The sequence below is a fragment of the Anneissia japonica genome, unplaced genomic scaffold, assembly GCF_011630105.1.
Source record: "Anneissia japonica isolate Jap-2015-1 unplaced genomic scaffold, ASM1163010v1 scaffold287740_len772037_cov194, whole genome shotgun sequence".
In the NCBI taxonomy this organism is placed as follows: domain Eukaryota; kingdom Metazoa; phylum Echinodermata; class Crinoidea; order Comatulida; family Comatulidae; genus Anneissia; species Anneissia japonica.
The window spans coordinates 718,606-730,389 of NW_022736571.1; the positions used below are offsets into that span (position 1 = coordinate 718,606).

General features: G+C 35.4%; 1 protein-coding gene across 1 annotated transcript in view; it reads left to right on the top strand.

Annotated features, from left to right (window-relative positions):
- The window catches only part of LOC117116805 (MAM and LDL-receptor class A domain-containing protein 1-like), a 35,684-nt gene that overhangs the window by 22,228 nt on the left and 1,672 nt on the right, over positions 1-11,784 (top strand). The window contains exons 8-12 of the mRNA XM_033260899.1: positions 2,015-2,102; positions 2,713-2,952; positions 4,024-4,301; positions 9,406-9,493; positions 9,587-9,742. Coding sequence (XP_033116790.1) covers positions 2,015-2,102; positions 2,713-2,952; positions 4,024-4,301; positions 9,406-9,493; positions 9,587-9,742 — 850 coding nt within the window. The remainder of the gene's footprint in view (positions 1-2,014; positions 2,103-2,712; positions 2,953-4,023; positions 4,302-9,405; positions 9,494-9,586; positions 9,743-11,784) is intronic.

The window sequence follows — 11,784 nt, forward strand, 5'->3', positions numbered from 1 at the left end:
TATATATAACGATACATATTTACATATTTAACTGTAATCTAGAGCTATTGGCCTGTATTTAATATACTTCAATATTCTTGCTTTATTTAAATACCGGTATTACCAAATATTATAAACATTAACGATTACATTATTTCATATATATTTTTTAAAGTAAATATCTAAACTTTAACTTTAATTATAAACTCTGAAAGTAAATTTACGTAGATTAGATAAATAAAAATTGTCATAGTAGTAATCCTTATCTATTCATTAACAACCGAAAGGCCCACTGATTAATCTCAGATAAGAAAGTATAATACATACTCCAAGTATTGAAATACACGTCATCGTGTTGGGATTCAATATTTCGACATTGATTATGTAATCATTCCTGATGATTATACTTTTTTAACAATAATAACATTTCCAATTTTATAATAAACTTTATTATAGCTGGAGTTAGTTTAGACATAGGCAAACCTTGCAAAAAAGGTACATCAAAAGACTCTATGAATGGATCGAAGCACAAACTCCTTTAGACCAAAACCAGTGCCGTTACGATTTTTCTTCGTTGTGGTCAGGTGTGACCGCAAAGGCAACGATATATCGTTATCGGTATCGTTATCGGTGTAGGTGTGACCTGGCCTTTAGTCTTCAAAGCAAACAAAAAGCAAAACGAAAAGTCCACTGATTAATCTCAGATAAGAAAGTATAATACATACTCCAAGTATTGAAATACACGTCATCGTGTTGGGATTCAATATTTCGACATTAATTATGTAATCATTCCTGATGATTATACTTTTTTAACAATAATAACGGAGTTAGTTTAGACATAGGCAAACCTTGCAAAAAAGGTACATCAAAAGACTCTATGAATGGATCGAAGCACAAACTCCTTTAGACCAAAACCAGTGCCGTGTATATTGACAAATTTAGAATAATGGAGCAGCAATAACGCTGGCTCCATCTTTAATAAATCTAGCAGGCAGATTATCAAGACAGGTTGATTTCGTAGGGCTCAATTAGGGTTTTAAGCAGTAGAGGCGCTACGGGGGCTAGGGGGATAAATCCCCCCCCCCACCTCGTCGAGGAGAAAAACTACAATTCGTCATCCTTATTCTGATAAAACTGAGTTATAAAGGTTAGACCAAACTGTCTACTAAAAATTGACGGGAAAATGAGTTAAATTGATCAGCAACCGTAGATTTATCACAACATATTTCATCACCTATTTTTAGTCTGATACAATTATTATTATTATTTTGCATACATCGAGATGCACCTATTTTCTTTAATGCTTTCCATAATTTCTTAGGCTGATTTCTGTTTTCATTCACCATATTTAAATAATATTTAAGGTGTTTTTTAAATAATCTATGAAGTCATTCAAATACATGCGGTTAAATCATTTAATTTTTTTTACAAGATTGTTTACTTTAGACAGTTTAACAACTTCACCAATTAATATACATTCTGAGATTTGATCATTATCAATATACTAGTGTTAACCCTGGCATTTTATCACTAAGACAAGTTTTATAGAACGACAGACAAGCAGGAGATTGACAAACAGACCCAAGTAACATATAGAACGTCTCAAACCTAATATTTAAGTTGAATTTAATTGCATTTCGCTTTAATTTGTAACGAGGGTGAAACCTAATGAGCGTCAGGTACTGCTTTCTATTGCCAACCTCTAACAAGATACATTTATAACACAAGACAAATATTCACATGATGCTCTGCATAATTTAAGTCTAATAATGACGATTATGGGTTTGGTTTTCATAGTGAGAGTTCCAACACCGTAACATAAATTAAACACTGACATAAATATGTATCACCAAGCTACATGTCCTTTACAAATGTATTGTACATTTATCTTCATTAAAACATGTATGTTTGATACAGACTCGCTCTAATGGGACTTACTTTGCTTGCTGGGGGAATTGTCCTGTTCTGATTTATATGAAATAAGGGCATAGAACCTAAATGCTAGTTTTGTGAATTTTCATTGCTTTTTTTCCAGATTATTTTTGAGGTTTCGTCTGGGGTGATGCCAGTAGGTGGAGTTGCAATTGATGACGTCAGCATCAGAAGAGGTAACTGTGAAATCGGTAAGTTGCAAAAACACTGGCAGGACCATTCGAGCAGCAGGCCTATCATATACCAATGAGAAAGGAAGAAAATTATGTTAGGATTTATAACTGTCCAATCTGGCGCCGGCACAAATCTGGAAGAATTTAGAGTATTGTTCATACAATTTTCTATGATTGTGTTTATGGTGCTACCAAGCAAACCTAATACATATAAGATATTGTGTATAGGTCTATATATAAAAACCCCGAAACAGCAAGAGGAATAATGCAATGAATAATAAATTAAAACGTAACAGAAGAGGAACATGACAGAGAAAGAAAACTCAGTCTCCAAAGGGGCTCGAACCCGGGACCTTTCGCATACATGGCGTACGTCATAACAACTTGTCTACAAAGGCTGCCACACAACTAGTCAAGGCTAGGCACTGCCTCCCAACCAATCACAGAAATAAATTCCGTATATGCTTATTTTAAGATATTAAGTGAGCATTAACTTAAATAGGCCTATGACATATTGTGAGTAAACGATGATTAAAAATAATGATTCCAAAGAACACTAAGTTTGTACTGTATGTAATTCGTAAATCCAATAATTGCTTACCGGTACTCTCATATAAAAATTATATAGTCCCAACTTCACCGGCACCCGAACCAAAAACCGTATTGGAAGCTGACTGTGGCTTTGAATCGAATGATCTATGTGGGTACATTCAAGACGTTAACGATGACTTTGATTGGACATTGATGACGGGGGTTGAGCTGGAAGCATTTCATAGGTCAATATGGTGGTACTATTTCTTTTTCGCCTCAGAAGGGGAAGAACAATGGTATCCGCATACCGACAAATCACTTCCATTTTCAAATGAAGGTAAGACTCATCAACATCATCATCATCTTCCTTTACTGTGCAGAACCTCTTTTGAGTACAGTCGCACATGTGGGTTGGTCACAATTTGCTGCAGCTGAGCTTCCTGATTTCCTTAATCTTATGTTCCATATTTACAAATCTTTTGGTAATTTTCCAAGCGAATTTTTAATTTTTACATTTTTTAAAATTTTGTAATTTAAACTGTAATTCTAATAATATCTTCGAGCAAGGTTAACTTATGACACTCCGTTCATGAATTCCCTGAGTAACTTTGACTCCACAGCATCTTCGAGTGAGGTCCACAGGCGGATGGTGTCTGGACAGAACCTACCTTTAAATACGTTGGTTCTTGATTTATTGAACCATGAACCTCTTGTGATTGAAAAAGACTTACAAAAATACATAATATGTATATAGAAAAGACCAAACAAATTTTACATTTGGATTCATTTCACCATACTGAGTCTTTTTGGGGTTTATTCTATCTTGGGAATTAAAATAATATTATAAAAGCATTACACCAAATTAGTTTATGAATTGAAACCACACAAAAAAACAAAAAAAAAAAAACCAATTTATTATTATTGTTTATTCCATTACCAAGAAGCTGTAAAGTTAAATGAGAATACCGTGAAACCTCGAATTGAAGCCATAGGCTTCTTTTCATTGCGAACTTTGAATGGGCTTCTTTTCTACATGGGCTTCTTTTCGAGGCTACTTTTGCAAAGTAAGGAGGGGGAGGAGCTTCTTTTCAAAATGAATGCTATAAATTTTGTGAATTTATCATACAAAACAATAAATGAGGACACTGTACCATCAATCTGTATCATGGAGTAGATTTAACTGGCATTAAATCACCTAAACTACTGTACAAACCAAGCTTGATTTTAATTTATTTTGTTTTTTGAAATTCATGTAGAGTGTATGTGCTGTACTATCACGAAAAAAAGCCTATGCTATCTTGGAAAGAAGCCCATGGTTTCATTTCGAGATGGGTTCTTTTCAAAAGACTTACAACATACATTTATTTTTTTTTAATTTACAACGCTTATATCCGTTCTACATGTTTAGGAACTTTCCTATTCACCGAAGTTGTTTTTTATGCCCCGAGACATGAAAAAGACGACGAAGCACGATTATTGTCTCCGTTAATTAAAAAAACTAAAAGCCAAACCTGTTTGAAGTTTTGGTTCTACAAACAGAGCGTTTATAGTGAATTTCTGAACGTTTACATGCTAAAACACAATGAACTATTTCACGGAGATCCTCTGGTAGCGTTATATGGAAGTTATGGAAATCAATGGAATCTACAGCAAGTTGATTTGCCACCGTCATCAAAACCCTTTCAGGTTAGTTTATTTAATCATATATTTCGTATATTTTACATTTACCACCGCCGAAAATGACAACCGAAAAAATACTCCGACATGGTTTGTATCTTATCATATAGTTCTCATTCTTTAATGAAGTGTATGGTGCTACAACGCAAACCTAATTTGAATATTGTTTACTATAATTTCCAAGATGTGACCTATAAGCTTATCGAGCTTAACCACAGTTCCACTATGTGTGAGCATTTCAGTCAGTCGTGTGTGAGAAAGTGCCTCTCTTGGAGATTAGATCTTCACCTATGGTCTAATTGCTGCGAAGCAGCCAATTCATATTCTTGACAGCAATTTGACCTCTGAAAGGTCATTGTTTGTCAAAAAACCTTCTTTCGTTCTGCCGGGTAAAATCAATTACTTTAGGCGACGTTTGTAGACTAACCTACTCGTACCAACGTCCCTATGTCGCGACGCTGGAGTACTATTCAGCGTTTTTATTATATTTCTAGGTTTCCTATTTCTACGTTTAATCGGCTCATGTCTCAGCCACAATATTTTGAGGCCAATATTATTTACGAACCCAGTTAAAATTATTTACTAGCCTATTTCAACGTGCTAATTATTACATTTAGGCGACGCTTGTTGTAGACTGGAATAGTGTTTTCGGAAATAAATACCATTTTATACACATGAGCAGATCGATTCGCCAGCAGCGATCGAGTCATCGGCCAGCAGAGCAGCGAGTCGCCAGCAGCGAGATGTCACTGCAGCAAAACACGGTACCAACGCTGTTCTAATATAGACAATGGGTCGTGTCTCATATTATTTGTTATATTTTCATTATTCATTATTTTCACTTGACTCGCATAAATAATTTTGTTCGAAGAACATTTATAGCAGTTTTACTTCGCAGCACTTCACTTGCAATTTGCAATTTCTAGTTAGTATAATACTCGCCTTGATGGCGAGAGGTTCCAGGTCAAATAAAACCAAACACACTTTTTGCATATTAAATAAAGGAACTTTTCGTTGACGGGCTATGCTTGATACTATAACGTCTTGTTCCTATTCCAGCATTGTTATAGTTATTTTTCAACTTGATTATGAATACATCGTTTTTTCATTGTTTTTTCATTATATACATATATATATGTATATAATATACATTATGTGGTGTATATATATATATATATATATATATATATATATAATGTAAAAACAATGAGAAAATGGTGTACAATCATTGAAAGTTGACTTACGGAACACAAATTTATTTAACTATAATAAAATCAACGGATATTTCGATAGCTCCTGCTATCTATATCAACGGAAAAGTGGGAAAAATTTGGAGATCTTACACATACATAAAGAATAATAAAGGANNNATATATATATATATATATATATATATATATATATATATATATATGATTTCACCAGCAATGTTACTAATTTCGTGGTGAGATCTTATTATAATCGTCGTCACTGCAACTCCCAATATTATTTACCAATTTCGCACAGTCAAATAATTTTTCAATGATGAACGTTTGGCTTGATCTTTTTTATGTTCGTGTGCAAAAAAAAACATCTAATTTTTCGTCACGTAGAGATCGCGCACTGCGATAAAAATTGAATTGTAATTGAAAATTACTTTCGTAAAACAAGGTTAATTAAAACCCGAATAAAGTTACTTCAAATTCAATATTAAGTATGAACAATTAAGGAATTCATTGAATCAATGAACCCTAATAAACTAAACAAACTAAAAATTTAATAGAAATATTCTAGACTTTTTTTAATGAATCAATGAACGAGATCAGATGTAGGCCTACGGCCAGGCAGGAGGCCGCCGAGGCCTCCTACACTAGTACTATGCCAGGCCGTAGCCTAGCTTAGTTAAGAAATCATCGTACGATTGTTACCTGTCTCCACTGACCAAAAAGTCAGTGACTGTATTCTCTCTCGAATGCTTTAAAAAATGTGTTTATATCTTTGACGAATGTTTGTCAAAATAGAATTACAAACTAGTTCTTATAACTTATTATACTTAGGTTGGATTTAAGACATTAAAAAATTTCCTTCGGCCCTAAGGAAATGTTTTCAAACATTAAATCTAACCTTTTACCTATAGTGTACTATGCGGAGCTCTACTAATTGCTTAATGTATTCCAAGATGGTTTACATTTAAAAAATAGAAATTGGCACACTTATACTCATAATTTATAATAGGCCTATATATAACTTGATGCTCACGTGCGTCCGCATACTATATACGCGTGAACATTTTCAACATAAAGGACTCTATAATTGTTATATCTGACACGCGGCCGCAGATCGTTCAAAGTGACTGCGAGCTGGAAGACTAGACCAGGACACATAGTTTGGAAGTATTTTCCAAAATAGAGGGCAGGCACTAAATGTTATATCTCACTCGATTGATCGCCAGCAGCCACACAGTCAATTATATATTATATAAAATATTATAAATTATTAGGCCTAAATGTATAACATAAAAACTGTCTATTTTTGCTAAATAATAAGTGAACACAAAGCGCCTCATAACTTCTAACTGTATTCTTCAGCATAGCTCAATTCTAACATTAAACTAAAGCCATACAGCTACAGTTTAAACATAGCATAATACCTGCTAGTGTAAATAAAGAGTTAATTTATTTTATTTTATATTTTATTTTGAACATCATCCAACAGCAAAAAGCCAATTACAGGATGTCCTAAATACAATAATATAAATATAAAAAAATGTATATAATTTATTAATGGAATTACATTAAGAAATTGAAAAAGGTAAAATTTTACAAAAAAAAAAAAAATTGCGAAGAGGAACATCCTAAGCAAGAAACTGCAAATAGAAAAAATACAGATAAAAATACAATAAGTATATAAAAACATACACATGCAAAACAAGTGAATAATTAATTATTTTAATTAAATTATGAAATTGGAATTGATAAAATTAAAAAAAAAATAGCGAAGAGGAACATCTTAAGCTAAAAATACAGTAAATCAGTATAAATCATAAAATCACTTTATTGCATAAAAACAATACGGGGAACAAATAAAGAGCCCAGAACAGTGGTTAAAACTGGGAGCACGCAAGGGTAAATGAATTGACGTACAAATACATTAAGATACGAAATATAACAATATGAAAAAATATAAAAATAGAGAGAGGCCTATCATTCATATTAAGGAAGACAGCACTCAATTAAATTGTCAGTTCAAAAAGAGGCGGATTAACCCAAGAGGGTTGATCTTTGGCATAGTATATTGTAAATGAGGAAACAATTTAGATTTTTGAGATTATTATCGTCTCGAAGTTGGTTAAATATTGCACAATTCGTGGATTTTCTTTAAACGTTTAATATTATTTGGGGAAATATATCCTCTGGAGCCTACTTCGAAACAGACGAGTTCAACCTCTTAAAACCAGCATCTATAATATCAGAAAATAATGGCGCATATTTGTTAAATTTTCTGTAGTGGGCGGCATCGATGCCAGTTTCGAAAGGGGCGGTAAGTTAAAAAATGAGGAGCTTCTTTAGGTTTTTCCAATAAATGCATAAATCCGGTATTAAGTTAGTTGGTAAGCATTCAGGGGGAATGGTAGTATAGTGAAAATGCTGGGTGCTGGCTTCGAGGTCGAATAGGACTTCAGGGATACAAGTAGCGTTACAAAAACCTTTCTTAAGAATCTTAACAATATGATTGAGAACGTTGTTGTGCCTCCATGTAATGCGCCCCTGGTCCAGGGATCTTTGACAAAATTAAGACGTGAGCAAGAGTTTCCCGGTTACCACATAAACTGCATTTTACCGAGTTGGATTTTCCCCATGTACGTAGATTGACCCTGGTGTTGAGTGAGTCTCCAAGAGCATTAACCAAAAATTAAGGACCTCCCCCACCCCCCTTGGCAAATTAAAAATAATGCTTTTTCAATGATGACATGTTTCTTGGAGTGAAAACAGTTTAAAGAACCTTCCCTGGACTTGGAGCCCCCTCACATGGAGGTCCCAAAAATTTTGTATTTTCTCTCTAAGGTTCTTTTCTGCGATATTTTTTATCTGATTAAGGTTAAGGTTGGGAGTTCTGGGTGTCTTTTAGTCCAAATTCACAGTCAGTGGCATATGATTTTTTCCTTGACCAGTTAATCTCACGCTCTAGACGAGTATTAAGACAGTGGTTAGCAGTGCCATCTCTTTTAAACCTGGATGAAATATGAGCCACTAGGTGGCATTCCTTGTATAGATCAGATACTCGAGGGATGTTGATTCCTTTGGGCATATGAAGAAAAGATAACGTCCCAGGGTGGGGTAGCCCAAACCACTTCTTTAAATATGTTACAGAGAGCGTCGATCTTAATTATATGAGAACCACAAATGTCATTGACTGTAATATGATATTTTAAACTTAGAAGAAAATATTGCGAGTAAACTCTGATCTTGAACTCGAAAGAAAAAATTATACGAGGTTTAGCCAGAAAAACGAAATAGGCCGTCCAAAATGGAAGCAGTGGGCGTGGCACTAAGCCGATAGGCGGGCCACACGCACATATCCACTACAGGGGGGCGGAGATCCAAAATATGTATTGTATGGTGAATGTGAATAATGGTGAGTCGAATGGCCGAGGGGTTAGCAGGGGCGCCGCAAGCTATAGCCATAATATCGGCGCTGGCTTGAAACGGCACGAAATGGTTCTGGTGGTAGAACAAGTCTTCTCGGATAAGGACTATAAACCGTAGGCCCAGTGTATAAAATGGCTCGTGTGGACTATAAAGAACCTAGTACATCCTTCGAGACGAGTAGGGGATACCCCGGTGTAATGGAACAGACAACCCCTGTGGTGGGCAACGAGAGTTGCTGGTACCGGGTTACCGGGTAACACAGACACGAATGGACCCCTAGGGGCGAGGAAAGTCATTGATCGAGTTCTTTGTCCACATATCAAGCGCCCTGAGCATCTTACATTAGATGAATAGGCCTATGTGCGCTTTATAAAACTACACTATTATTATTATGTATGTCTGACATTGTACTCATTCGTATTTTTTAATTCTTAATCTGATACAGAATAGCTTTTCATTGCTAGCTATTTTTTTTTTGTTTTCAGATTGTATTTGAATCATTAAAAGGACAGTGGTGGGACTCAACCAGCTTTATTGATGAAATTGATTATGAAAGGTCGCCATGTCCGAGTGGTAAGATTTCATATTCATACTAATCATTGTTACGGGGCTTTGCGATGCAACGGTGTTTCTCAAATTTTGACCCAATGTTTATCTGTATTTTAGGAGATATGGTGTGTGACTTTGAAAACGGCTATGGAGCTTGCCAGATTTCTTATGAAGAACGTACCGTAACCACGTTTCATTGGCAACTTTCAAGGGGTTTCACAGCAACAAATGGGACTGGACCAACAGCAGATCACACGTATGGTAATGACACAGGTATGGTTATGTGCCATCTATTAACTTTTATGTATGTATGTATATATTTACAGAAGGTAACTTAAAAAAAGCAGTCTGATTAGTAGTCACTTTGCGGTAAGGGCGAGGACTGTCTCTTATACACATCTTATTATGTATATATATATATATATATATATATATATATATATACTATATACTATATATATATAGGGGCGTAGCGCAAAAGAAATTTGGAGTATTGGTTACCGGGGCTGGATGAGAGGGAGGGGCCGGAGGGGCGTGGTTGTAAGGCGTTACACCTCCAGTAAGATCATTTGTCACTAGTAGTAGCGTCTCCTACCACTACAGAACAGGTGCTGATACATGTGTCTACATGCTAACGTGAATATACCCCAACTCTTAGCTAAAAGATTCATGGCAAACTCGTTATTTGACTGCTGCATAATCTTTCCACACCCTACCCGTCTCCCCTTCAGCAAACAGGATCCGCCATTGTAGAGTTTATTTATCTAATAAAAGTCAAAAAAACAATAGAAACGATTCTGTGTTTTAGTCCATCTCCGCCAAATCTATTTTTGAAATTTTGAGGGTACTTAGTGTTCTAAGTCTTGGTAGATTTAGAACACAAATTTTATTCAAAACATGAATATTTCAACCCGTCCTCGGGTCTTCAGCATGTATGACAAACAAAATATAAGTTGGCTATTACAATAATAATGATAAAAAGTAAATTATAATATGATTGGTCGACATTTTAATAGAATATAATGAACATGGAGGTGGGGCCAGTGGTGTATCCAGGGGGGGTCGGGCACCCCCCCCTCACAAAAATCTTGCGCCCATTCGAAAACTTCGAAGCAAAAAAAATTAGGCTAGGTTTATGCTCAAAAATATGGGTTAATGCTTTCTCAACTTCCCTTTATTGACGTTCATCAAAACACCATATTATGTATTTATTCGTCCTTCATTTCACAGCAACTAATAATAATAATAATAATAATAATAATCAATATTTATAAAAATGGTCACTAAAATGGTCGCTGTCACACATAATAAAAAAACACACACATCAATTATTCTAAAACTGTTGGTATGATTCGATGCCTCGAAAGGTCTAGCATAGTAATTTTTATGGTGCATGGAGAATTGTTGATGTAAGCCTATTTAAAATAAAACTATACGGGTAAAACAACCCAGTAATTTTAATTAAGGCAAGAAATCGTAATCGACAATAAAAGTTTCGTTTTGTTTATTATGGTATTATCTCACTTCTTAAATACTGCGTTCAAGAGATATACTTTAACATATCTGTCACTGTTAACGTGTATTCGGGAATCTAAGAAGCAATATTTTTCAGTGGGCGTGGCCACCGAAAATAAATTCCACGCCCCCTTATATTTTGGTCGCGCCACCCACTAGCCCCCCCCCCATTTTAATACTGCTAGATACGCTACTGAGGGGGCCGTATTGGGAGGTTAGAATGGGGGAGTTTGATGAGAGGATTAGTATTAAGGCATTTGCAGATGAGGCATCGGGATTTTTTTCACTTAATATTGCCAGGTGACAGTGGTAGGGAGGTTATGAGTGACGAATCTTAAATCTCTTTTGACTTCGTCACGCATAACCTCCCTACCACTGTCACCTGGCAATATTAAGTGCAATAAATCCCGATGCCTCAATTGCAAATGCCTTAATACTAATCCTCTCATCAAACTCCCCCATTCTAACCTCCCAATACGGCCCCCTCAGTAGCGTATCTAGCAGTATTAAAATGGGGGGGGGGCTAGTGGGTGGCGCGACCAAAATATAAGGGGGCGTGGAATTTATTTTCGGTGGCCACGCCCACTGAAAAATATTGCTTCTTAGATTCCCGAATACACGTTAACAGTGACAGATATGTTAAAGTATATCTCTTGAACGCAGTATTTAAGAAGTGAACACCATAATCTGTCTCTTATACACATCAAGATGTGTATAAGAGACAGCGCCTTGTCAGCGAGAGGTCGCATGTTCGAATCCCGTCGGAGGCATTTTATTACACAATGACTTTTATAGGACTT